General features: G+C 38.0%; 1 protein-coding gene across 1 annotated transcript; it reads left to right on the top strand.

Annotated features, from left to right (window-relative positions):
- Nucleotides 1–27,634, top strand: cftr (CF transmembrane conductance regulator; the record flags this gene model as incomplete). The annotated part of the gene is made up of 27 exons (XM_081372383.1): nucleotides 1–53; nucleotides 988–1,098; nucleotides 2,082–2,193; nucleotides 2,594–2,809; nucleotides 2,906–2,995; nucleotides 6,083–6,246; nucleotides 6,728–6,853; nucleotides 8,055–8,301; nucleotides 8,684–8,776; nucleotides 9,205–9,381; nucleotides 9,673–9,864; nucleotides 12,133–12,227; nucleotides 12,711–12,797; nucleotides 13,948–14,659; nucleotides 14,745–14,882; nucleotides 15,529–15,566; nucleotides 15,702–15,982; nucleotides 16,076–16,155; nucleotides 17,110–17,260; nucleotides 20,134–20,361; nucleotides 20,652–20,752; nucleotides 21,124–21,351; nucleotides 22,304–22,459; nucleotides 22,555–22,644; nucleotides 23,919–24,091; nucleotides 24,201–24,306; nucleotides 27,175–27,634. 27 exons carry the CDS (start codon nucleotides 1–3, stop codon nucleotides 27,385–27,387), a joined length of 4,458 nt encoding a protein of 1,485 aa, XP_081228509.1. The 3' UTR covers nucleotides 27,388–27,634.
- Between the last annotated feature and the right edge of the window lie 69 nt (nucleotides 27,635–27,703).

The raw sequence follows: 27,703 nt of genomic DNA on the forward strand, positions 1-27,703 counted from the left end.
ATGCAGCGATCACCTGTGGAGGATGCCAGCTGCCTCTCAAGATACTTATTTTGGTAAGACTTTCAAACTAACTGTAGTAGCCTACATTTTAATGTATGTTTGAGTTTAAATAGACATTTTTCTAGTTTATTCACATTTCGTCTCTATTGGATAGCTACTCAAACTGCACCTGATGACTGATAGCCTATTCATTCAAACATTAAAGCCAACACTGTAAAAAAATATATTATCAATAAGTTATGACAACACGTTTTACATTGCTTTTAAGTTATAGCCTACAAGATTCAACAATTTTGTAAGTCAATTTAATGTAATTTAAGTTGAAATTACTTAAAAAATCAAGTTGATTGTAAAATGTAAGGCAGCAACTTTTTTTTTTTTTTTTTACAGTGAAATATAATTAAAATAAGTTTTTACATATAGATACAAGTGTGTGTATGTGTGTGTGTGTGTGTGTGTGTGTGTGTGTGTGTGTGTGTGTGTGTATTCACTTTTCAGAGTTTTTGGAAAAACTTTTTTACAACCTCAAATGTTACAGTAGGCTACAATTTAATCAGAGTGCGATAAGTATAGACGCTTACAAACAGAAGTAGGGCTCGCCTGAGGATGTCACCATAGCAACATCACGCCGCTCGAGCATTTTTCTTTTAGATCAATATTTGATGACTTGTTACAAAAGTTTAGTATTTAGATATCAGTGATTGCAAATCACAAAGTTTTGTTTGAAATGTTTAAAGGTCCTAAAAGTAAAATGTTGTTTGCTCTATGATATTACGTTAAAGATTCCACTCAAAGTTAATGGAACGATTCGAACACTGGTCACGTGACTTGAACGTGTTTTTTTTTTTTTATAGAACTGTTGATAATCATAGACTAGAAAATAACTATGCTTCCCTGTACATCTCTCCTTAGAAAATAACTTGAGTTAACTTCAATTAAAATATTCACAATATTACAGTTTTCAACATCTGTTTTGGCTGTTTACAGGTGGACAAACCCTATAATGAGAAAGGGTTTTAAGGAGAAACTGAGGCCATCTGATGTTTATCAAGCACCCAGTCAAGATGCAGCAGACATTCTTGCAGAGCGTTTGGAAAAGTTAGTATTTGCATGCTTACCTTTACCTTTGTGATTTAAAATGTTTTTTTTTTAAACTGATATGTCCATACAGCTCATTACAGTTCATACACGTGTTTCTTGCTCTGTAATTTCTAATTACACTCAATTTTTAACGTGCATTAGAATTTAATTTATAATTTTTTAAAACATTTTATTAAATATTAAACACAAATCCCTATTATATCATATAAATTGATATTTCCCCCGTATATTGTTATTGTTGGTTTAACTTAAAAAACGCAAGTTACCTGATTGCCTTAAAATTTAGAGTTAAGAGCTATTAAGTTAATACAATGAAGGAGATGGTTTAGGAAATATGAAAATGAAAATGAAAATGTTTTTTTGACAGTGTGTGAATATTTTCCTAAGCCTCTCAGGAAACGGAACTGAAAGAACTTTCACTCATCTTTTTTGTGAAGTGAGCAAATTTACATCATAAAGTGACCCCTCTATTGTGTCCTCACCTCACCTCCTGTTACTTACCAGAGCCAAATATCCCACCTTTTAGGGGTTTATGTGCTGTTTTTGACAAAAGACAGGAGAAAAGAAGAATAAAATGTAGGCAACCCCTGTAAATGTCACCCTGCCTATTCCAGTAAAGTCCCTCTCATGCCAAATAAACCACAATACATTCATGCCAGTGCCCTGGTCTAACGGGCATCAAATGTGACCTTTTAAATGGCCAGGCTCCTGGAGAGTGATAGATGATGAGCATTTTTGTTATTGCTCTAAGGTGAAGCACTGCTGGGAATTTGAACTTTTTATTCAATTAACATGTTGGAGCAGTCTTCCCTGTTTCCCCAAGCTTGTCAAGGTCTCTTTGCTCTGTTTAATAAGTTTGCTAAATCACCTTGGTTATACAGGGGTGCACCAAACAATGTTGACAAACCCGTTTAATTGTGGGTGGGTGGGTTGGATGCTGTTTAACTGTTCCATTCAGTTTTCTTTCTCTCCCTAAACAGAGAATGGGACAGAGAAGTTGCATCTGGGAAGAAAAAACCCAGTCTCCTGCGAGCCTTGGCACGATGCTTCATAGGACCTTTTCTGTTATTTGGCTTCCTCCTATATATAGGCGTAAGTGTTCAAATAGTTTGTGTCTGTGTCCTTTTGAGTGTTGATCTTCTCTTAATTCAGCAGTTTGACGCTTTAATGAAGAAATCTACAGCGAGGTCCAAATGCACATGTATATTTGCTAATTGTTTGCACATGGGTGGATATTGCTGGCTCATTGGTATGAAGTTATGTGATTCCTAGTTATGTACTCAGGTAACAGTGCAGTGTGACTGTCCCAGTGCAGAAGCCTACAGTATCTAAACTCTCGCTAGAATTTATTTTTCACTTGTCACTTTATTATTTTGTTGTTATTATACTTTGGACATCAATTTAGATTTTTCTCTAAATAGGAATTATTATTTAAAAGGTCAAACTGAAGGTGCTTTGTCTTTTTCTGGAAATTTCTGTTACTATTTTCTAGGAGGCTACAAAAACAGTGCAGCCACAGCTTTTAGGGCGGATCATTGCGTCATTTGACCCGGCCCATGAACCGGAGCGAGCCAATGGTTACTTTCTTGCCTTTGGACTTGGCTTGCTATTCACTGCCCGCTTCCTCCTGCTCCAGCCTGCCCTGTTTGGGCTGCAACGCCTGGGCATGCAAATCAGGATTGCACTCTTTAGCATAATCTTTAAAAAGGTTTGTTATCTATGTCTACAAGCATCTTTCTCTGATACAAGTATCTTTCCCAACATCATATTAAGTGTATGAATCTCTCTGAATCTTGACCCTTAGACCTTGAAACTTTCTAGCCGAGTCTTGGACAAGATCAGCACTGGTCAGCTGGTCAGTCTGATGTCAGCTAACCTGGGCAAATTTGATCAGGCGAGTATTAAAAATGTGTTTGCTGGATGATAGGTCACCTGTTTGATTTGAAAGTCTAAAAATATTGATTTTAGAGGGATATTTTTATTTTATAGAACATTGAATTGAATGAAAATCCATACAATGCACAATATACACTCACCTAAAGGATTATTAGGAACACCTGTTCAATTTCTCATTAATGCAATTATCTAATCAACCAATCACATGACAGTTGCTTCAATGCATTTAGGGGTGTGGTCCTGGTCAAGACAATCTCCTGAACTCCAAACTGAATGTCAGAATGGGAAAGAAAGGTGATTTAAGCAATTTTGAGCGTGGCATGGTTGTTGGTGCCAGACGGGCCGGTCTGAGTATTTCACAATCTGCTCAGTTACTGGGATTTTCACGCACAACCATTTCTAGGGTTTACAAAGAATGGTGTGAAAAGGGAAAAACATCCAGTATGCGGCAGTCCTGTGGGCGAAAATGCCTTGTTGATGCTAGAGGTCAGAGGAGAATGGGCCGACTGATTCAAGCTGATAGAAGAGCAACTTTGGCTGAAATAACCACGCGTTACAACCGAGGTATGCAGCAAAGCATTTGTGAAGCCACAACACGCACAACCTTGAGGCGGATGGGCTACAACAGTAGAAGACCCCACCGGGTACCACTCATCTCCACTACAAATAGGAAAAAGAGGCTACAATTTGCACGAGCTCACCAAAATTGGACAGTTGAAGACTGGAAAAATGTTGCCTGGTCTGATGAGTCTCGATTTCTGTTGAGACATTCAGATGGTAGTGTCAGAATTTGGCGTAAACAGAATGAGAACATGGATCCATCATGCCTTGTTACCACTGTGCAGGCTGGTGGTGGTGGTGTAATGGTGTGGGGGATGTTTTCTTGGCACACTTTAGGCCCCTTAGTGCCAATTGGGCATCGTTTAAATGCCACGGCCTACCTGAGCATTGTTTCTGACCATGTCCATCCCTTTATGACCACCATGTACCCATCCTCTGATGGCTACTTCCAGCAGGATAATGCACCATGTCACAAAGCTCGAATCATTTCAAATTGGTTTCTTGAACATGACAATGAGTTCACTGTACTAAAATGGCCCCCACAGTCACCAGATCTCAACCCAATAGAGCATCTTTGGGATGTGGTGGAACGGGAGCTTCGTGCCCTGGATGTGCATCCCACAAATCTCCATCAACTGCAAGATGCTATCCTATCAATATGGGCCAACATTTCTAAAGAATGCTTTCAGTACCTTGTTGAATCAATGCCACGTAGAATTAAGGCAGTTCTGAAGGCGAAAGGGGGTCAAACACAGTATTAGTATGGTGTTCCTAATAATCCTTTAGGTGAGTGTATAATAGTCCGTAGAAAAACTGAAAAGATACTGGTACTTTTTTTGCCAGGACATTTTTCTGTTAAAGGCAATGTTTTGCATAAACACTTTTATTTTAAACTCCCTTCACATCCTGATAGCAATCAATAATAGAAGCGGTCTAAATATTAAAAAAATTACATATATCCTCTGTGGAAGTCTCAGGACCAAAAACTGTTTGTCCAATCATTGCATTTGGTCCAAACAATGAGCTTATGTTGCGTCCACGCCATGTTGTAATTACCATAATTAAGAGATGGCAACCCGTAATGCTCTACTCTGAGCAGTTCACTTCTTTGGACTCGGTATTATGTGTTTTTATGGCAACGGCAAAATTAATCTGCAGCAGTCAGGTGGTACAAGTCAGAGCTCTTTAAGTTGTTTACGTTCATTATTATTGTAATGTTATGCGCTTTGAGACATGAGGTGATTTACTCTATTAGGGCTACATGATAATAAAGAAAAATGCGATAACTCATTAAATAATGCGACATTCGATACGATAATGCTTAAAGTGTGTAAAATAAATTTCAATTATCTTTAAAATTTATTCAAAATTATATAACCTACATATGTGTTTCACATTCTTTTTGTGACAAGAAAACATCCCTTCAACTTCTGAAAGTGAACAGCAGTGTTTTACTGTAGCATAAGAAGTGTTGTTTTAACATCAGTGTAAACCACGAGGTTTAGGGTTTCAGGAAGGCCTACATTAGGTTTATTTAACAACAGAAACTGAATAATCAAATGCAAAAATAAAACACTGCTTAGTTTTCACTGTATGAATTAAATATATACTGATTCTTATTAAAGCTACAAAAGTTATTCAGCCAGGAGCAGTGAGTGATTTTCTCTTTGTCTTTTGGTCATGACCCCAGTTATTGCAAGCCGTTGCGATATGCATATTGCAATATATACATTTGCGATATTTCGATAATTTCGATATATTGTGCAGCCCTATACTCAATTTCTTTAGAGTATATATATTTAATGCATCCTTGCTGAATAAAACAATTTCTTAAAAATGAATAAAAAAAATCATACCGACTCCAAATTTTTGAAAAGTAGTGTAGATATATCCATCTCGCATCCATCTATTGCATCTTGCACAGAGGCCAAAAAATTATTCTCCAGAGAAGACTCCAAACTAATTTGAAATAAATACACTGGCTGAGCATTAAATTTGCCATAAAGTTCCAGAGGGGAGCGTAGCTGAACTCTGGAACATCCTAGGAAGGTAGAGCCAATGTGCTGAATATTGATACACTCTGCAAGTGGTCTGAAGCAATTAGCACCTGTGTTTAATATGGGTTCTTCGAGTGTCCTTTCTTTGGAATGTATGAGATGGTTTTGCTATGTTTTGTAGCCACTGCAAATGTGCCGAAGTGAACAAACTTTTCTAAATGGTTTCAAAAGTGTTCTTAGCATTGTTCAGCATGCCTGATATAGCAGGACTTGCGTGGTCAACTATGCAAAAAAAACAATGGCATTTAGCTAACACATAAGGTGAATGAATGACCAAAGACTGAGAATGAACAAGAAGAGTCTAAATTTAATATCTGACTCTTTAAAAGTTTTTTTAAAATCCTAGGTGTCAGCTTTTGAAATAAATTTAAATAAAGTTTTAGATTTTTAATTAATGACTAAACTTTAATCCCCAATCTTGTATTCACTGTACCATGATGCATTACTTTTTTCTTTTTTTGGTACAGAGCCTGGGTATGGCCCATTTTGTATGGATATCACCATTGCAATGCATCCTGTGTACAGGGCTTATCTGGGAACTCATCGATGTCAATAGCTTCTGTGCACTTGCTGCTATCTCGTTACTAGGTGTCTTGCAAGCCTTTCTCTCACATAAAATGGGTCCTTACAAGTAAGTCTTGTGCAAATGTACTTTTAGCCTTCATCCAAACCAAAAAGCAAATCTCGTCCAATTATGCTCCCATTGACAGACTAAAACTGGCACATATTTGTTTCTCTCCAAGTATTCCTTTATGCTCCCACAGAAACATTCCATTTGTGATTCATGCTGGTTAAAGGCTTTGAAGAGTTTGGACAGGTAGTTCAGTTCAGCTTCTGTAATCAGAAGGCTGGTTAGCCTTGTGCCTTGGAGATATGTAAACAATGTTGGTCAGAACTGCTACTGAGACAGTATCACACACACACACAAACTCACAATCAAGTCTGTATATTGTCTGTATTCAGTGCCAACTCCAAGGAACATTGTAGACATTAACACAATGCTTAGTCAGATGTATTAAACACCCACACTGGAGTGTTTATTACAGTATGTACAGGACTTGAAGTTCTGTGAGCACAGACAAATCATACTGTGTTTTTCTGTTTTCCATCAGAGCACAAAAAGTGCTACTGACCAACAAACGGTTGGCTTTGACCTCAGAGATCATGGAGAACCTGCATTCGGTGAAGGCCTACGGCTGGGAGGAGATAATGGAGACCCTCATCAAGAACATCAGACAGTAAGACCCAAACAGTTTGTGGATGTTCTCCATTTTTTCTTAAAAACAAGTCAAGAGAATGTTGATTTTATTCAGTGTATAGCCTCACATGCCCAGACCTTTGACAATCAAGAAGAGACCATCTGACTGACATGAAAAGCGACCAATTTTTTATTTCTTTTTACATGCCATTTTATATGCCATATTAACATTAAGATTCAGTGTTCAAGATACATTTCTTATTATTATCAATTTTGAAACAGTTGTGCTGCTTAATATTTTTGTGGAATATCTTTGAAGGATAGAAAGTCCAAAAAATGTCTTGCTTATTGGTTATTTGAAATATATATTTTTTGTAACAATGTAGGCTAATAGTTTTTACTGACAATTTTGATTAATTGAATGCATTCTTGCTGAATTTAAAGGTATAGTGGAGGATGTTTTACTTCCTGGTGGGTAACCTATACTATTGGTCCTCCTAATTTTCAATCATTCTGGTGAATCAATCAAACTTTTCAAAAAGTGGAGAGGGCGGGTCTTATCTAAAATTTGTAAAGATCCTCCGCTATACCTTTAAGTATTAATTTATTTAATAGTAGTGTGCATATCAAATAGTCCAGTTTATTTTAGTTTTGCTATACAGATTTGATGCCATTGACCTGGAAAACTTTGGAGAATTATTGGAGATTATTTCACGTTCAAAGGCACTTGTTGTATCAACCCAGTACTTTGTAAACACAAATTTGTTTCCAGGTGGATTGATAGACGATTTGAACTTTCCAGACTGAGAAGAGCTTCCCATTTTTGTGACCAATATGCAATACAGTCTGAAACTGAGACTAAACGAGTGATTTAATTAAAGTGAACAGTTTGAAAGTTTAATCATTTAATTACATTTCTGTCCTACACATTCTTTAATTCCTATTCCTTTAATATTAAGTGAGGTTCTTTCATAAAAGATTATGGATCAGAAGAGTGGGCCTGGATCAGAGAAACTTGAAGCCACAGTCTCCCACTGTTTCTCTGTAGTATTACATTTAATGCAGCACACGGTGTGCCTTTGTGTTTTTGTTATCAGCTCAGTCTCGGAGAATCAATGTGCCATTGTTTTGTTTTTGTTTTTTTAGATATTTGATCTTTCATGACACAGTCTCCAAATATCCTACCCATCTGGCATTCGCCCTCAGATTGTCATTCTTTCTTCCCGTAAAACTGTTTATAGGGATGAGGTGAAGTTGACCAGGAAGATTGGCTCCCTGCGCTACTTTTACAGCTCTGCATACTTTTTCTCAGCCATCTTTGTGATTGTGGCCGCTGTGGTGCCCCATGCCCTCAGTCGCGGTATCAACCTGCGTCGCATATTCACCACTCTCTCCTACTGTATGGTGCTGCGTATGACTGTCACTCGTCAACTGCCCGGCTCCATCCAGATGTGGTACGACACCATGCGGCTTATTTGGAAGATTGAAGTGAGTCCACACACTCTACAAGTGACACAAGTGTAGCCCAGTCTGGGTGTCACGAACGGTAGTTTAGCACACACGATGAAGAACATGAGATACAGACGTCTTTAATGAATAATCCACACAATGAATAAAATGCCATTTTAGTAATATTAATGATAATGCAAAATGATATAATATGAGTATGAAGGAAAACATCTCTGGTTTGGTGTTGATAAAAGGGAAACACTCCTCTATACTACTCTATATATTTCTGAAGAGCACTATTTTTGGCATCAGTATATTACTGTGTATAACTGTACTGAACTTTGAGATAATGTTGCTGTTACCATGATCTTCTCTGTATCCAAAGCTCTACGTATAACATTAACTAATCTACTTCATCTAGGAATTTCTTAGTAAGGAAGAATACAAGTTAATGGAGTACGATCTCAGCATCACAGAGCTGGAACTGAAAGATGTGACTGCTTCTTGGGATGAGGTACAGTTATGCATTCACATTATTTTGGATTAAGCACGCCTCTTCTTCTAAAATCTCAATTTTATACCATCAGACCTTTCCTTTCAATCAGATTGAGACTGAAAACAAATCCTTTTCACTTTTGAGAAGCAGGTTTAGAGAACAAAATGCTGCCCTTTGTTGACTGATTTTTTGTGTATTTGATTAGAATTGCATGTTCTGTTTAGTAGCTACAAGCTAGTAACCCATAAATCCTAACAGAGGTCACAGATTAACTTTGAATTACTCGAACCACATTTGGTGATGTTCTAAATCAATACAAATCACTTTGTGGTTCCTTTTCAACACTCAGAGAGAACAGAACAAGAGGAAGAATCAATCGCTGTTTGAATGCATTCAATGTGTATGTGTTAGTGCAGTGTTAATACCCTCTATCTGCATTTCTTCAGGGTCCCGGTGAACTTCTAGAAAGGATAAAACAGGAGAACAAAGCTAATGGCCATCACAATGGAGATGCAGGCCTCTTCTTCACCAACCTATATGTGACTCCTGTACTGAAGGACATCAGCTTGAACCTGAAGAAAGGAGAGATGTTGGCTGTTACCGGTTCTATGGGATCTGGGAAGGTAGGTGTGGTGCCATTTTTATTTAGTTGTAATCTGCCATAAATTCATAATAACCCTAAAACACAACACAATGCAATATATAGGACAAGAGACTAAGCAATTCTAAGAAATTATTCACAATTATAGTGAATAAATGAAAGCCCACTACAGTGTGTGAAACCTTTAATAAGCTTAAACATAAGCTACAATATAAAAGGATGAGTAAAGCTAGCTGTTTAAGAGAAAAATAAACATTTGCTCAAAGGAAACAGTAAGTTTGTCATTGTTCAGACATAATGTCTATATTTATAGAGCTCATTGTTGATGACCATCCTCGGGGAGCTGGTTCCCTCCTCCGGGAAGATCCGACACAGCGGCCGAATCTCGTACTCCTCCCAAACAGCCTGGATCATGCCTGGAACCATCCGAGACAACATCCTTTTTGGCCTGACCTATGATGAGTATCGTTACAAGAGTGTGGTCAAAGCATGCCAGCTCGAGGAGGTACTGACACATTGATGCTCTTCAGTCCACTCTTTGTGTCTGTCATTTCCTTAGTCTTACTCCATCTCCAGTTCCCGTCCCTCTCTCTCATTTATATTTCAATCCCTCTGTCTACAGTATATTGCCTGACGTCACTCATCTCTTTGCTCAACCTAACAAGTCCTCCTTTTTGTCCTGTCTCAAGTTCCTGCTTTGCTTGTTTCTGTCTTTCCCTTCTCTCTCTCTCTCTCTCTCTCTACATGGAATGCTCACCTGGCAATGGAACTGAGAACCTTTGTTAGATGTAGAACTGTGTCATATTATCCCACTCATGGTTTTCTCCCTTCACTCTCAACCTCTTGATACCAAAGAAGCCAATCGTGTGCAACTATCAGCAGCCAAAGCGTTGAGTGACAGGGCCCTTGTTTAACTGAGTCGTACATGAAAGAATGGTCAGAAGGGAGATCTGATGAGAATACATTCATGTCCAAGCATTAGGCCGCAGTGTGAGATTTATTTGTGCTAGTGGATGATGTATTACATATATACTAATATATATATAATATTAGTGATAATCGTATTGCAAGGATTTTTCTTACACTGCAAAAATTAAATAAAAATCTTAAAACAAACAAAGAGAAATTTGATTCACAAGATATTTAGAATTGTTTTTAGAGAATATATTGGAAAAAAAAATGTGTCCACCAAATTGGTAAAAACAAAAAGCATTAGGCTTGCAAAACTGAGTGAGGTTTAAACTGAAAACAAGTAAAAATACTTGCAATTTGGACAAAGAAAAATATAATTTATTCAGAGTAAAGTATATATATATATATATATATACATATATATATATATATATATATATATATATATATATATATATATATACATATTGACACAGTATTCACAGTATATATACATTATATATGTATATAAATTATATATGCATTTTGGACTAGGAAAAATAAAACTTATTCAAAGTAATAAAACTTATTCAGGTAAAAAAAAAAAATATATATATATATATATATATGTATGTATTCTTGAATGGTCTACGGATGTTCAATCACAGTTAAATGGCATAGTGTGTTTTTGAATGGTGAACCTGGGATGTTTATAGTCTGTCAGTCCCCATGTTTCCCATAGGGAGAAAAATTAACATGTTTCCTCACAAACAAAGCATGTTTTACAGTAAATGGTGATTAAGCACAATTTATGACTGTTTGTTGCGAAACATCCAGACTCTAACAACAGGAGATCTTAAAGAGCAGTGTGAGGTGGCTATTGTCATCACAATGGTTGGTAAGGCCATAACAACAGAGTGTGAGAAGTTAGCCACTTGTGTGCTAACTAGCAAGAAGCTGCAAAGTATTGTTATTTTTTATTGTACATAAGAGTCTTTATTCAGTGTATACTGACAAAATCAAGATGCAGACACTTACGCTTTTGTTACTTAATCTTCTAAGTCAAGCACTAGAAACAAGCTCTCAATGCAAATTGCAAGACTAGCAGGATCTAATAAATGGATTTGTGGAGTCTTTAAAATGTAAAGTGGAAACACGCCCATGTTTAGTGGGCTTGTGTTATCCACGCATTTTCTTTGTAGCACCGATTCACTTGCTTTTCAGTCCTCATTCATGTTGTGTCTGAGCAGTAAACCCCAACATTTCCATCTTTAAGACATCCGTGCTTCAGTACTCCCCACTGATTTGTTTGTGTAGTATTTAAGAGTCTTTCTCACTGCATCACGTAATTTAATTATTATTTTTAATGCTCCTAAAATGGACAGAGTTGATGACAAGGTAAGAACCTCCTACATGAGAATCATTCATCTCAAGTTGCATGTGGTCTCTTAAAAAAATCTTAATCCAGTTTAACATTGTCAGGCTGGTCTGCTGGAATTAGAATGGGTTTTGGGAACTTGTCAGCTAGCCAGACTGGCCAACTGACAAAACTAGCTGAAGATTACCTGAAACCGTCTGAGGCTGGTTTAATTTTTTTTTTTTTTTGCATGACGCATGGAGTCCACATGGTCCAGATGTGGCCCGGACCTGGGCCGACACTATGTTGCTGTCTGGGGAGTTTTCCCATTCAATATGTCACAAATGTTTTAAAGCACCAAACATCAAACATGCACAGTTTACTAACTATTCCTGCTGTGAGTGTTTGTTGTGTGTGTGTCTGTACTTCAGAGTCAAATAAAATAGCATTTGCTTTTCCATAAATTTCTCACAATGTCTTACTTTCTCTTGCTCTGTGTGATGGCGTCGTCTGTTTTATTGTCAGGATCTGGCTGCTCTTCCTGAGAAGGATAAGACAACTATGGCTGAGGGGGGTTTAAACTTGAGTGGGGGTCAGAAGGCACGCGTAGCTCTGGCCAGGTATGTCACACATTTCCTCACCTACACTTGAACATCTCTCAACTCCTCAGATGTACACCAGCACCTGTAGTTTACTCCACAAAAGAGTCCTCACTTTCCCTATGGCTGCTCTTTCCAACAGAGGTTTAGGGAAGATTTTAATTTATATACGTATGGCATTTTAATAACTGCCACAACATCTCTCTTAGATTTACATGGCCATAAACTTAATATTAAATCTTACAACTGAAAACAATCTTACAGCCATAAAGTGAGAGTTTGACAACCTTTTATTGTTTGTTTGTATGGAAGCTTTTGTAACTTTTTTTTTCTTTTGCAAAGTATGTTTTATTAGCAAGTCTTATTATAGGGTGAGTTTACTGTATTAAAATATTCCTTAAAATAAAGTTTATTTAATAAACTTTATTAGTATTTAAATGATGATATTCTCACTAGTTAAAATATCTACTTTAAAATGTTAAAGTATAATTTTTACCTGAACAGGGCTGTTTACAGAGATGCTGATGTTTACCTGCTTGACGCACCATTTACTCACCTGGATATTGCAACAGAAAAAGAAATATTTGACAAGTATGTATATTACATTCTCTTTGGCATGGTAGGAATTATGCTCTTCAGGATTCTGCTTGGATTCATTTGACTTATTAATTTCTTGATAAAATAATTACGTCATGTAGCATTTTGACTTTCATTAAAGCTGCAGTCCGTAACTTTTGGCGCTTGTGCGGAAGAACATTGTAGCCGGAACTACTTCTCTCTGACTATGACGAGTCACGGAGTTACTCCGCAGTGGTACGACCCGAATTAGTCGACAATAGTCTGAATATAAACACTTATTATAGGTGTACCATAGTGACTCAGGATAAGACAAAAACACAGTTTAGAAAATGGATTCATGATGTAGTCGCTTATTATATAAACATTTTTACATTTTGAACACAAAAAAAGTTACAGACTGCAGCTTTAATTCTAAGATTGCTTTTTGTCTGTTTTCTGACGTGGCAGACTTGGGATCAGAATTTCTGTCTGTCCAAAAGAAATAAAAACGAATTTGTTACCAAGTGAATAAAACAAAACTAGTATATTTTTAGAATTTCCATCTTTAATAGAGTTCAACAGTTGGGTTCCGCAACTAAAATCCCATTCATTTTCTCCATATGGAATTGATTTGAATCCATTTTAATTTGATAAATTACAATTAACTGTTAAAAGATAGATCTACTGTGAATCTCTACCAATCAAAGAACTGAAACGAGCGCTGCAAATGACATAATCGAGTGTATATACATCTTTATCATATGCCTATGCCATTTGCAGTTCTTGGGATTTCTGTTCAATCATTAAAGTCAATAAGTACACAGTCTTGTACCCTTGCTTTTTGTTTGATTTTCAAATACTTTTTTGGTTCAAATCAAAGGTTGTAATGTTGTGATTCATCACATAGCTGGTTGGTTTGTTTCATGGCTTATAACTCTTTCATGAAAACTTTTTTAAAATCCGTATGGAAAAGTCAATGAGAAAAATACCTCTGGAACCAAGGCCGTGAAAAAAGTGAGCACTGTTGCTCTCCTTACACAAAAAGTAAATTAATTGTGACCTCTTACCAATAGAAGGGACACAAACGAAATGAGATGACAACAACGTATACTATACTGGAGTTCATTTGAGCATAATTGTGAGTAATATTGATGTATAATCTCATTTTTATGTCTTTACCCAGATGTCTTTGTAAGCTGATGGCCTCCAAGACACGCATCTTGGTAACAAATAAGATTGAGCATTTTAAGCGGGCCGATAAGGTCCTACTGCTTCACAATGGTGAAAGTTTTTTCTACGGCACCTTCAATCACCTTCAATCAGAGCGTCCTGATTTTAGCTCTTTGCTTCTGGGTTTGGAGGCCTATGACAATATCAGCGCCGAGCGCCGCTGCTCTATCCTCACAGAGACTCTCCACCGCGTCTCGGTGGATGAGAGCGCGGGCATGCGACCTGAACGCCCCTCTTATCGGCAGGTGGGCCCCTCCATGCCCAAGTACATCGATGAGAGAAAAGCTTCAGTGATCGTCAACCCTCTTGGAGCAGCTCGTAAGGCATCTTTCATTCAGGGACCAGAAGAAGAGGTCCGGAGAACATTACCTGACCGGAAGTTCTCCCTGGTACCCGAGAACGAGCTAGTAGATGAATCCTTTATTGGAAGCGACGTGTATCATAACCACGGTGTGCATATGGCTGGTCAGAGGAGGCAGTCGGTGTTAGCTTTCATGACCAATGCACAAGGCCAGGGCCGTCGTGACCACCTTCAGTCTTCTTTCCGCAGACGGCTGTCCGTCGTGCCTCAGAGCGAACTGGCTTCTGAGCTGGACATCTACACTCGCCGCCTGTCGAACAGCACGTATGACATTACCGGGGTCCTGGACGAAGAGAATATTGAGGTGTGGAAAATTCTTGCACTTACTGCAAAATATTCATTTTCACACTGGACTTTAAAAACATGGTCTGATTCGCTTCTCTTTGCAGGCATGTTTAGCTGATGAAATAGATGAAATAGAGGAGGAATTTGAAACGACAAAGTGGAACACATATGTCAGATATGTGTCAAATAATAAAAGTCTTCTTTATGTTCTGATCTTCATCCTCAGTGTTGCTACAGTTGAGGTAATCTTTATGGATTGTCTACTGTATGTGTACTGACGTGTTCTGCATTACATATGAATATTGTTGACGTGTTTCCTAATCATATACATTAAGGTACATTTAAGGTCATTAAGGATTTTTTAAATAGATTAATACTTAATATTAATATTAAGATGCATTGAATTAATCAAAAGTGAAAGAAACAAAAGATTTTTATTTCAAACAAATGCTGTTCTTCTGAACTTTCTATTCATCTAAGTGTCCTGTAAAAAGTGGATCACGGTTTACACTAAAATATTAAGCAGCACAACCGTTTTTACCATTGATAATAATGAACAATGTTTTTGAGCACCGAATCATCATATTAGAATGATTTCTGAAGGATCATGTGACACTGAAGACTTGATTAATGATGCTGAAAATTCAGCTTTGCCATCACAGGAATAAAGTAATTTATTAAAAAATATATTAAAATCGAAAAGTAATTTTAAATTGTAATATTTTTTTTTAAATATTGCTGTTACTACTGTGTGTTTGATTAAAAATGCAGCATTGGTGAGCATAAGAAATCTCTTAAAAAAAAGGAGAAAAGAAATCTTACCCCAAACTTTTGAACTGACGTGTACACCTAGATTGGCTAATCTTAAAGATTTCTTATGTGTTTTAGGTTGCAGGATCTGTAGCAGGGATTTTTCTGATAACTGAGTAAGTGTTTTTCATTTCCTCAATCTCAGTTAAATGTTCTTCCAGGCAAAACTAATCTTTTTAGTTGTGAAGCTTTCTTCAGTGTTTAATTTGAATCAATCCACAAAATACTGCATTTTAACTATTTTGTTGCAGTGAACTTTGGATAGAAGAGAATAAACGATTTGAGCCAAATATGACCAAGTACTCCAACATGTCTTCACCTGGAAAAAACTCTGCAGTCATTGTGACCCCCACAAGCAGCTATTACATTCTCTACATCTACGTGGCCACATCAGAGAGCGTCCTCGCAATGGGATTTTTCCGGGGTCTTCCATTTGTGCACACTATGATCACAATCTCCAAGAAACTGCACCAGAAGATGCTACGTGCTGTTCTCAGTGCACCCATGTCTGTGCTCAATACTATGAAGACAGGTCAGTGTTATGTAAAGCTGAAATCTTATTTCCAAAGGCCCAGTTTCTGACTTAATACTTTACCGTTAGTATCCTAATATCATTTATTTGCAGGCCGAATCATGAATAGGTTCACCAAGGACATGGCCACAATAGATGACATGCTTCCTCTCCTCATGTTTGACTTTGTCCAGGTTTGTGAATTCTTTAGTCAAAAGCATTTAATTGATTGGTAGATGAGTTACTGTTTAGTGTAGGGTTGCTCAGTCTTGCTTTTGGAGATCTACCATTCTGTAGCAGAGTTCAGTTTCAACCAGGGTTGCCAGGTATGCAAATCAAAACCCACCCAATTGCTAATCATAACTAGCCCAATCGCGTTCCGGAGGGGGTCCTCTGGGTAAAATCGCATTCGAACGGGGGGTTGGTTTAGCTTCAACTACAAAAACTTCCAATGACAACAGTGTAAAAGTAGCCTTGGCAACACTGGTTTCAACTCTGACGAATTCACACACTCTATCAGTACTATATAGTATACTAGAACACTATGTCCCAATTACAATAACATGCTACAAAATAGTATGTCAAATGGACTAGAATGTTTTCCTACAGGCTTTCTAACACACATTTATGCTTTTTGGGCCAATATTGCCAACACTGCCAACACTGTCTTGCAGTATGGAAGAGGTTTGAAACTTCTGTATAGACAAATGTGATGTGTTTAATTTTTTTTTTCAAATATAAAAATATTTCACCAAATCGTTCACCAAGGCTGCATATTTGATCAAAAATATAGTAAAAAGTACCGTGGTATTGTGGAATATTATTACATTTTTCTATTTTAATATATTCTAAAAAGCCATTTATTCCTGTGATGGCAAAGCTACATTTTCAGCATCATTACTCCAGTCTTCAGTGTCACATGATTCTTCAGAAAACATTCTAATATGATGATTTGGTGCACAAGAAACATTTCTTATTACTATCAATGTTGAAAACAGTTGTGCTGTGTAATATATTTAAGACAACTGAAAAATGTCCTTACTTTCACTTTTGATCAATTTAGTGCATCCTTGCTGAATAAAAGTATTCCTTTCTTTCAAAAATACAGAACATAGAGTCTATGCTTTTTTTTGCTTTTCTTCCAACAGTTGACTTTGGTGGTGGTTGGATGTATTCTTGTGGTGTCCATCGTGCGGCCGTACATATTCCTTGCGGCTACTCCCCTTGCCATTATTTTCATTGTGTTGAGGAAGTACTTTCTCCGTACGGGTCAGCAGCTTAAACAGCTGGAGACAGAAGGTAAGGCCGGATAGTCTGTGCATTCTTTGCATGCAGTTGTTAGATACGTCTTTGCAGTTGGCAAAGGGATTCCTGACGCACTCTGCATGCTGGCGTGTGGCTTGTTGCCAGGGACGAGAGGGCCAGTTTGACAGGGCCCTGATGGGAGGTCAGTGCTAGGTCCGAAAACAGGGGAGGAGCAGAGGATGGATGAGTTAACCAGAAAGGGAGAGGATATCTCAGAGGAAGTGACATGGGCGGGAGGTCAGAGCTTGGTCTCTCAACCAATCATCTATGGACTATTGCTGAATAAGGCAAACCATTGCTGTTGGTCTCTCTGTAGCTCAGTTGTCGACACTCTTCCCACTGTCAGTCTGTCCAGGGCCTGAGAGAAAGCAACTAGGGCTTTCCGTACTTTGTAATACTGGGCTGGCAAAAACACGACCAGGGATTTCCTCTGCTGCTATCCTGATATCATTCACTTATAGTCCACAAGTGATGAGCAACAAGCTTCATGGCGGGGATCCCAGAAAACTGCGCAACTCTTTTGTTTTTCAGACAAAAGGAGCTAAAGGCATTTTGCCTATAGAAAGGGAAAGGAATGCTGCCAGGAAAGCCGACATGAATGAGAAAAATGTGAATATTTAGTAAAGTCGTGGGTAGCTGAACTTGTGGATTAGTTAATTTTGTTCATGAGTTCAGCTAGAGGCCAAAGGACAGAGGGCGAGACTTTTATTTCTTCCTTCCTCTTCCTGATGCCTTCTGCTATTGGAAAGGTGTGGCATACAGTAGAGTAGATGATGTCGAAGTACAACAAGCACTTGAGATTGACAGTTAAAGGAGTAGTTGACTCAGAAAAATCTAAAATTCTGATCCGTTCTAAACCGTTAAGTATTTAAAATTGAATTGAGAACGCTTTTTAAATGAATTTGAATTGAGGTAGCAAACAGGATGCAGAATTTCAATAATTTTTTTAAAATGAAAGTAGCATTAAAATGAATCAAAATTCAGTAACCCATGTAATGTAATGGATTTAATTAGAAACATACTTGCAGTAGTAACATTATACTGAAATATACTAGAAACAAACAAAAAACGAGGTGGAATGGGGTGGAAAAACACATAATTTTCATTCAATTCAATTACATACGGTTAAAAAAATTGGGGCGGCAAGATTTTTGTAATGTTTTTAAAAGAAGTCTCTTACGTTCACCAAGGTTTCGTTTATTTTGAAAAAACAAAAAAAACAAAAAAAAAACAGCACATTGTGAAATAATATTACAATTGAAAACTTTTTTATTTTAAAAGAGAACTCCGGTCAATTTTAACATTGAGCTCATTTTTTTGTACATTTGGAGTGCTGTCAATACAGAGAACAACAACAAAAATCGGTGTTGCCTACACCGAGTTATTCTATTTTTAAAATTTGCACCCTGTTGACTTCAATGGGGCAAGTACTAAACCTGCTTTTAGCCTCTTAACATCCTTGATGTGTCATTACAAGTGCACAGAAAATGTGAGTGATTCCTTCAGAGTGAACACGAGTGAATCTGACTGCAGTAGATGTGAAAGATATGTATGAAAATGATGTTATTTAAGCCAGCGCAAATACCTGTGTTTACATCCTGTTTTCGGTTGAAGTCCAAAGTAGTCGATTGCCGAGTTCACGCGCGTGATCATAGGTAACTAAACCTATGCGCGTGAACTCGGCAATCGACTACTTTGGACTTCAACCGAAAACAGGATGTAAACACAGGTATTTGCGCTGGAAGTCAACAGGGTGCAAATTTTAAAAATAGAATAACTCGGTGTAGGCAACACCGATTTTTGTCGTTGTTCTCTGTATTGACAGCACTCCAAATGTACAAAAAAATTAGCTCAATGTTAAAGGAGAACTCCGGTCAATTTTAACATTGAGCTCGTTTTTTTGTACATTTGGAGTGCTGTCAATACAGAGAACAACGACAAAAATCGGTGTTGCCTACACCGAGTTATCCTCTTTTTAAAATTTGCACCCTGTTGACTTCAATGGGGCAAGTACTAAACCTGCTTTTAGCCTCTTAACATCCTTGATGTGTCATTACAAGTGCACAGAAAATGTGAGTGATTACTTCTGAGTGAACACGAGTGAATCTGACTGCAGTAGATGTGAAAGATATGTATAAAAATTATGTTATTTAAGCCAGCGCAAATACCTGTTTACATCCCGTTTTCGGTTGAAGTCCAAAGTAGTCGATTGCCGAGTTCACGCGCGTGATCATAGGTAACTAAACCTATGCGCGTGAACTCGGCAATCGACTACTTTGGACTTCAACCGAAAACAGGATGTAAACACAGGTATTTGCGCTGGCTTAAATAACATATTTTTTATACATATCTTTCACATCTACTGCAGTCAGATTCACTCGTGTTCACTCAGAAGGAATCACTCACATTTTCTGTGCACTTGTAATGACACATCAAGGATGTTAAGAGGCTAAAAGCAGGTTTAGTACTTGCCCTATTGAAGTCAACAGGGTGCAAATTTAAAAAAAAGAATAACTCGGTGTAGGCAACACCGATTTTTGTCGTTGTTCTCTGTATTGACAGCACTCCAAATGTACAAAAAAATGAGCTCAATGTTAAAATTGACCGGAGTTCTCCTTTAAAATTGACCGGAGTTCTCCTTTAATACTTTTTAATATATTTTAAAATCAGAAATCATTGCTATCAATCTCCAAAATTACAAAAAGTCATCATAAAAATGGCCCATACACCAAAATTAGGTTTGATTTGAGCGTTACAGTGGAGGACAAGATTTGCACACATCGTATGCGACACGTCGTATTGCTTCAGATGACTTGGAATTAAATTAATATACATGGTTGACATGTTTTATTCTTCTCTCATCACAGCTCGGAGCCCCATTTTCTCCCACCTCATCATCTCCCTGAAGGGTTTGTGGACAATCAGGGCCTTTGAGCGACAGGCTTACTTTGAGAACCTGTTCCACAAGACCCTCAACACCCACACAGCCACCTGGTTCCTCTACCTGTCGACCCTACGATGGTTTCTCTTCCGCTCCGACATCATCTTCGTGTTCTTTTTCACGTTGGTCGCCTGGATTGCGGTAGGAACCAACCGTAAGAGCGCTCTTCCGTCTGTATCTAGGCAAGATATGTGAGATTGAACCAAGCAAGCAGTAGAGCATGTTGACTGATGCGGATGCCACTGTTTATTTGATGGTTCTCGGTGGGTCCAAAAAGCCAATGAACGCTTGATTTAGTGGGTTTTACAGACAATTGGTTGTATAAAGAGATAATTGTGAACAGTGCTTGGAAAATGCCTTTGAAGTGTAGAAGTGAGGTCATTGTGAGCACCCCTGCACTTGATGTTTATACTTGCTTGTTGGTGCATGTGCGTTACTCCACAGAGGATAAACCGGGTGAGATTGGTATCATCATATGCCTGGCAATGCTCATTCTAGGCACCTTCCAGTGGTGTGTCGCCACCAGCATTGCGGTAGATGGAATGGTACGTGCCTTTTAGTTTTCCTCCCTGAAAACAGCATGTTTTTCAGTTGTTCTACACTGCAGAAATTGTCCTGTTCTGTAATGCTGTTGAAAATAATGCCTGATTGAGTTTAAGCAACACTGACAGGCTTATCAAGGTGCAGGACATTTTGTTTTCCTTCAGGAGAATAGTTACAATCATTCCGATACACATATACAGAAGTGGCTCTTTGTTTTTGCCACATGGTGTAACTGTTTGCACACCCATAATGCCTTCCCAAGCACACGCAAACACAGAGGCTAAGCATCATTTAAAGGCTAAACAAACCACATGCAGCTTGGACCTCGGTGGACCTGATTACATCATAGCTCTTCTAATCCTTCTTCCTCCAGATGCGTTCTGTTGACCGGGTGTTTAAGTTCATCGACCTACCGTCTGAGACACCCAAACCAGACAAAAGCAAAGGCTCGGATCTGATTATCGAAAACGCCAATGCACAGGCTGACTCAACCTGGCCTAACCGTGGTCAGATCGATGTGCGGAATTTAACAGTCAAATACACAGAAGCGGGTCACGCTGTCCTTAAGAACCTCTCCTTCACTGCGGAGGGTGGACAGAGGGTACGTACGAGCAAATCCTAGATTTAAACTCCTCTTTAAACGTTACAAAAATAAATGCTAACAAGCTAAGTTTTCTTCAAACGGGGCATTTTGGAACAGTGTTGTCTCACAGCAAGACATTACAATGGGATAAAGCTTGAATTTTGCAGTAGGGTCTAAAAGTCAAAGACTACTAGTGAAAATGCTTCTTTTTTTCTAATTTAATGCATCTTTTCATTACAAATTATATTCTCTGCATGACATCTGAGCTTTTGTATAAAGGAGTATAAATTCAGTGGCACAAATTAGCAAATTTGATTAGTGGCCTATAAATAATCTAGAATTTTTAGCCATAAAATTGCTTAGTTTTATGTTTTTCAAAATCTATACTATATCTATACTATACAGATTTTCAATGTGTGGACTTTTGAATTGTACTGCCCTAAGTGCCCTGCAAAGGCGAAATGTGGTAATAACACCAGTGCTGGAGCTGAGAAAAATGGAAATTGTTTTTCGTGTATTCTTTTCTTCAAATCTGAGCACCGTTGAGCCAAGTCACAGAATTTGATTTTGGTCATAATTCTGTATTGAAAAAGTTACTGCATTTTGCCTTTGTAGAGCAATGTCAGTGATGAGCAACATATAGCAGATTAGCTAAAGACTAAAATTCATTTTTTGCATAAGAGTCTCATGTGTCTTCAGCCTTATATTTGTCAGATTCTTTTGTGCCACCAATTTATGTGAGTTTCTTGATGTATATTGTAAGAAATCCATGTGGGAAGGGCATTAGCACACGCATCCATTAATAGAATGTGTTACATGTATTTCTAAAGATGCACTTCTGTATTTCCATAGCATTGAACTATCGGGTAGACAAAAACTACCCGTTGCAACAGTGTAAAAGTAGCCCAATTCCGCGGGAAAACTGTGGACTTGGCAACACTGGTCAGATTGATCATTTGCTCTTTTTCAGGTGGGCATTTTGGGCCGAACAGGTTCTGGGAAGAGTTCTCTGTTCAATGCTCTTCTGAAGCTGGTTTACACAGACGGAGATATCTCCATTGACGGGGTCAACTGGAACAAAATTCCTCTTCAGAAGTGGAGGAAAGCCTTTGGCGTGGTGCCTCAGGTACAGTAACAGCGGTTCTGGGAACAGCTTTCATCCTCTCTCTTGATAACTTTTAAAGTTGTAATTTTGTAAATGTCTCTCCTACACCACCACAGAAAGTCTTCATCTTCACGGGACCATTCCGCATGAACCTAGACCCTTATGGCTGCCATAGTGATGAGGAGCTGTGGCGGGTCACAGAGGAGGTGGGTGTCTTTGCCGCAGGGGTCCAGGGGAAATGATCAATGACTGTGAGGTCAAGTGGTTTGATGACCCTTTTTTTCTAGAGTTATTCAAAGAAACTGGAAAAGCATTGTCTTTCATGCCGTTACTATGGCAACGCTTTATTTGCCATTGAGCATTTAACTCTTTCCCCACCATTTACGGAATTTTCTGGCTTTCACTTACGGGACGCCATTAGGCATCTTCTGAAAGAGTACCGAATCTTCTGATCACAACACATGCGTAGAAGATGCAGAAACAAGCAATATCATATGCAATCATATGCATAAAAATGCGATCATCTACATTAAACAATAATCTGTTAACATTAGGTAATGCACAGTGAACTAACAATTGTATTTTTTATTAACTAATATCAACAAAGATTAATAGATGCTGTAAAAATATATTGTTCATAGTAAGTTCATGTTAATGAATGCATTAACTAATGTTAATAAATGAGACCTTATTATAAAGTGTTACCCACAATAAAATAAAATAATTAAACATAAAATAAAAATGATTACAATAATAATACAAACAAAATTCTATACACTTAAAATACACTTTAATTATCTAACAAATTTATTTTATAAAAGTATCACTATCAAGGTTTCCCAAGAAGTGATTAGAAAAATGTCAATTTTATTGTCTTTGACTAAAATGAATGCATTATATTTAGCATAACATTTCAGTCAATCTTCATCAGCCACAAAAAAACATTTCCTAATGCTTGACGAAGGTCTACCTGAAACATTGCATTAAATATATTGCATGTTTTGCAAGCTGTGGTAGTGTGTGGGATTATTCTTCTTCTCTGATTAGTTGTTATCTTACGCACCTATCAATTTTTTGGGTGTTTGAGGTTTCCTATTTATTGTTTATAAAATAAGTGACCTTTTCAAAAGCAAAGCATGAGGTCATTTGGTTTGTCCATCGAGAAAAAGCTCAGGACTTTTTTGTGAACCAGCCATTACATGCTTAACCTCCAAATGTTCTCATTTCAGGCCCAGAAATGACACACCTTTTTCTTTATTTAGTTTTAACATAGGTTTTGGATTTGGCAAATCCATTGGAAAGTGTACTTTATTATAGGGTGAATGCTAGTAGTATTATCTTAGTGAACATACAGTGTGAGTATTATTTAAGATTAACATAGTATTCCTTAATGAACTGCAAGTATGTCCTTTTCCTTTCTTGTAAATGCAATTTGCTGGAAGGCTTCAGTGAGCAGTTATTTCTGTGTTTGTGTGCGAAGGTCGGTCTCAAGACACTGATTGAACAGTTTCCAGACAAACTGGACTTCCAGCTGGAATACGGAGGTTATGTACTGAGTAACGGCCACAAGCAGCTCATATGCCTGGCCCGCTCCATCCTCAGCAGAGCCCGGATCCTCCTCCTGGATGAGCCTAGTGCCCATCTCGATCCAATGTGAGTCCCAAAAACTACCTGTTTCATGGATAACACCACTGGCTTAATACAAAGTACAATACATTCATGTCATGATGAATAATGGTAGCTGTGCTGTCTTTGGTTTCAGAACAGTAAAGGTGTTGAAGAAGACATTGCGACAGTCTTTTTCTACATGCACTATATTGCTGTCTGAGCACGAAGTGGAACCGCTGCTCGAGTGCCAGTCTTTCTTGGTAAAGCTTTTGCACTACCTCATTCTGTACCACCAAATTAAATGTCATATTTCCTTTTTTAAAGGAGTGGTTCAGGATTTTGGACATCGGACCTCATTTCCAAGTTAGCCTGGGGGCCCTATCTTGCACCCAGCGCAATTGACTTTGTACACGACGCATATATCATTCCTATTTTGCACCCACGCACAGCGCACTTTTCCCTCCACAGAAGCACGTTGCTAAACTAACTAGGGAATGAACTTGCGCTCCCTGGGCGGTTCAGCGCTAAAAAGGAGCCGTGTTCCGGCGCAAACGTTCCTTCATGCTATTTTGCAGGTTTAGAAAACAATTGCGCCACTAACCAGGAAAAAATTGTTTAAAGTCAGTGGCGCGTTGCGCATGTTATCCATAAGCTATTTTAAGGGCGCATGCTTGACCCTCAAAGTATACACTTTGATTCTCTCATCTACACAGAAGCAGCCGTTTTCATTTTTGCAAATCATACATTATTACGATAGATAGATAGATAGATAGATAGATAGATAGATAGATAGATAGATAGATAGATAGATAGATAGATAGACAATTTATTATAAAAGCATACATCTAGCTTACACATTTACCCAAATTATCATACGCCCTTTTAACCGAAGTTAATTTGGGTGGGTTTCTCCATCCCCAACGTCCCTGACGAGAGCGTTGCTCTCCTCGGCTGTGAACCGCTGCTGGCGCCCGCCTGGCAAATCCGCCGTTATAATAGGAATCCGCTTTAGAACAAGCGCGCCTGCTCTAAAAGGGAATGTGAGATGACGCTCTGATTGGTTTATTTCACGTTACGCCCAAACCACACCTATGAATAACGAAGCTACTTCAGACCAACCCATTTTAGATTTGCGCCTGGCGCAAGAGTCATTTATCCCGCCGGGAAAATAGCAACAGCGCCAAAACCCGCCCACAAAGTTACTTGCGCTTTGACACTTGCGTTTCAGATCGTTAAAATAGAGCCCTGGGTGTTATTTATCAGTGGAGACAGTTTTCAAAAAAATTCACCCAGTCCTCCCAGTTGCATAGTTCACCGGTGCTAGGCTAGCGTGAGTCAACGGTAACTGCTAGCCTGCCATTAAAACAGTTTTACCCACTCCACAGTACACCAAAAGCAAATAAATTATAAAGCCAGACTATTGATGTAAATGTCTGTTGAGAGAATAATGCTAGAAATCAAACTACTCTTGCATCTCAATGATTGCATTACATTTACAGGAACTAGTTTCTCAGCGGCGGAATTGAACTTTGCTCCGGTTAGTACTGCGCCGAAAAGTAAACACAGAACAGAAGTGGACTACAGTACTTGGGACGTCTAGCTAGCTAGTAGTAGTCTCGGTTGCCTAGGTAACTTAATATCACTTCTCCACTGTTGTAGACTGTGCTAATAAATACAGGGAACAAAGTTTAACTATTGCAATGCGATGAAAGGGTAGTTTGATTTCTAACATTCTCTCAACAGACATTTATATCGATAGTCTGGCATTATAATTTATTTGCTTTTGGTGTACTGTGGAGTGGGTAAAACTGTTTTTAATGGCAGGCTAGCAGTTACCGTTGACTCGCGCTAGCCTAGCACCGGTGAACTTTGCAACTGGGAGGACTGGGTGAAAATTTTTGAAAACTGTCTCCACTGATAAATAACACCCAGGCTAACTTGGAAATGAGGTCCGATGTCCAAAATCCTGAACCACCCCTTTAACCATTATTCACATTTTTTACTGGTGACAAAAAGTTAAAACCTAAAGGTAGGGTTGGCAATTTCGGAGCGGCTAGCAATATCAAGCTAGCTTTGAAATCACAAGATCCCACCCTCCCTTCCGAGCGCTCTCTAAAGCCACACCTCCTTCAAAACACATCATGAACACATGCTAGATTCTGCAAAGCGTTACGAGACGAGAGACGGCATTAAATTACCTCATGTCTCAAAGCACATAACATTACAAAAATAATGAACTTAAACAACCTACAGAGCTCCAGTTGTACCACCTGTATGCTGCAGATTCATTTCAGCGTTGATAGTGTTGACATAGAAAAGCATAAATCCAAGTCTGAGGACTTGACACTTTTTGGTCATTTTTTGGTCCTGAGACTTTCACAGATGATGTACATTTTAATATTTAGACCACTTCTATTATTGATTGCTATCAGGATGTGAAGAGAGTTTCAACCAGTATACACAAAGCGTTTATAAAACAAATTGCCTACCCTACCTTTAAAACAATTGTAGGCATCTTTTGCTCCACTATAGCAATACCAAACAATAGCAAAAATTATGAGCGCTTATTACATTTACAGTCATTTCTGTCAGGTGGTAGGGACAATTTATCTGTGGTATTTAAAAAATGCGAACATAAACTGCAGCTCAAAAGTTTGGGATCAGTAAGATTTTTTTTTTTTAATAAATTAATACTTTTATTCAGCAACGATGAATTTAACTGATCAAAAGCCAGTAAAAACATTTATGCTACAAAATATTTTTTATTTCAAATAAATGCAATTCCTTTGAACATTCTGTTCATCAAAGAATCCTGTATAGGCTATAACACTTTAAAAAATATTAAGCAGCACAATTGTTTTCAACATTGATAATAATAGAAATCTTTCTTGAGTGGCAAATCAGCATATTAGATAGATTGATTTCTGAAGGATCATGTGACACTGAAGGAACTCAGGAATATATTACTTTTAAAAATATATTATAATAGAAAATGGTTCTTTTATATTGTAATAATATTTCACAATATTGCTGTTTTTACTGTAGATTGGATCAAATAAATGCAGGCTTGGTGAGCATGGTTAAAAAAAAAAAGATTTTTAAAAGTTTGTCCTCGATCTCTGTTGCAGATGATGGACAAGGGTCAGGTGAAGACCTACGATTCCATTCAGAAGCTGCTGAATGAGACCAGTCATCTAAAGCAGGCCATAAGTCAAGCCGACCGCCTCAAAATCTTCCCTCGACGGAATTCTAGCATGCGCACGCCTCAGTCCAAACTAAGCTCTGTCACGCAGACACTACAGGAGGAGGCAGAGGACAATATCCAAGACACTCGCCTCTGAGCGTCACAAACTGGACTTCATACGGACGCTTCCCCATCATGCTTTCTAAAGGTCTCCAAATGGTACATTATATTGGATGACTTACCTTCAGAACACATCTGACATTTGTTATGAAAAAGATTTGTATTCTTCCTTAATGTCACAGGAGGTACTCAATATCCTCTCAGAAGGCCAGGAATAATGGAACACTGTAAGAAATATAATGCAACTTTTGTGATTCATCTCTGTTCTTTCTTTGATCATATCAAATGTATTCTTTTCTTATTTCTCTCTGAACGTTTAATTTATTAAATTATAGTGAGACCACATGTGCAGC

Source organism: Scardinius erythrophthalmus (genome assembly GCF_964197995.2).
Source record: "Scardinius erythrophthalmus genome assembly, chromosome: 8".
NCBI classification, from domain to species: Eukaryota; Metazoa; Chordata; class Actinopteri; order Cypriniformes; family Leuciscidae; genus Scardinius; species Scardinius erythrophthalmus.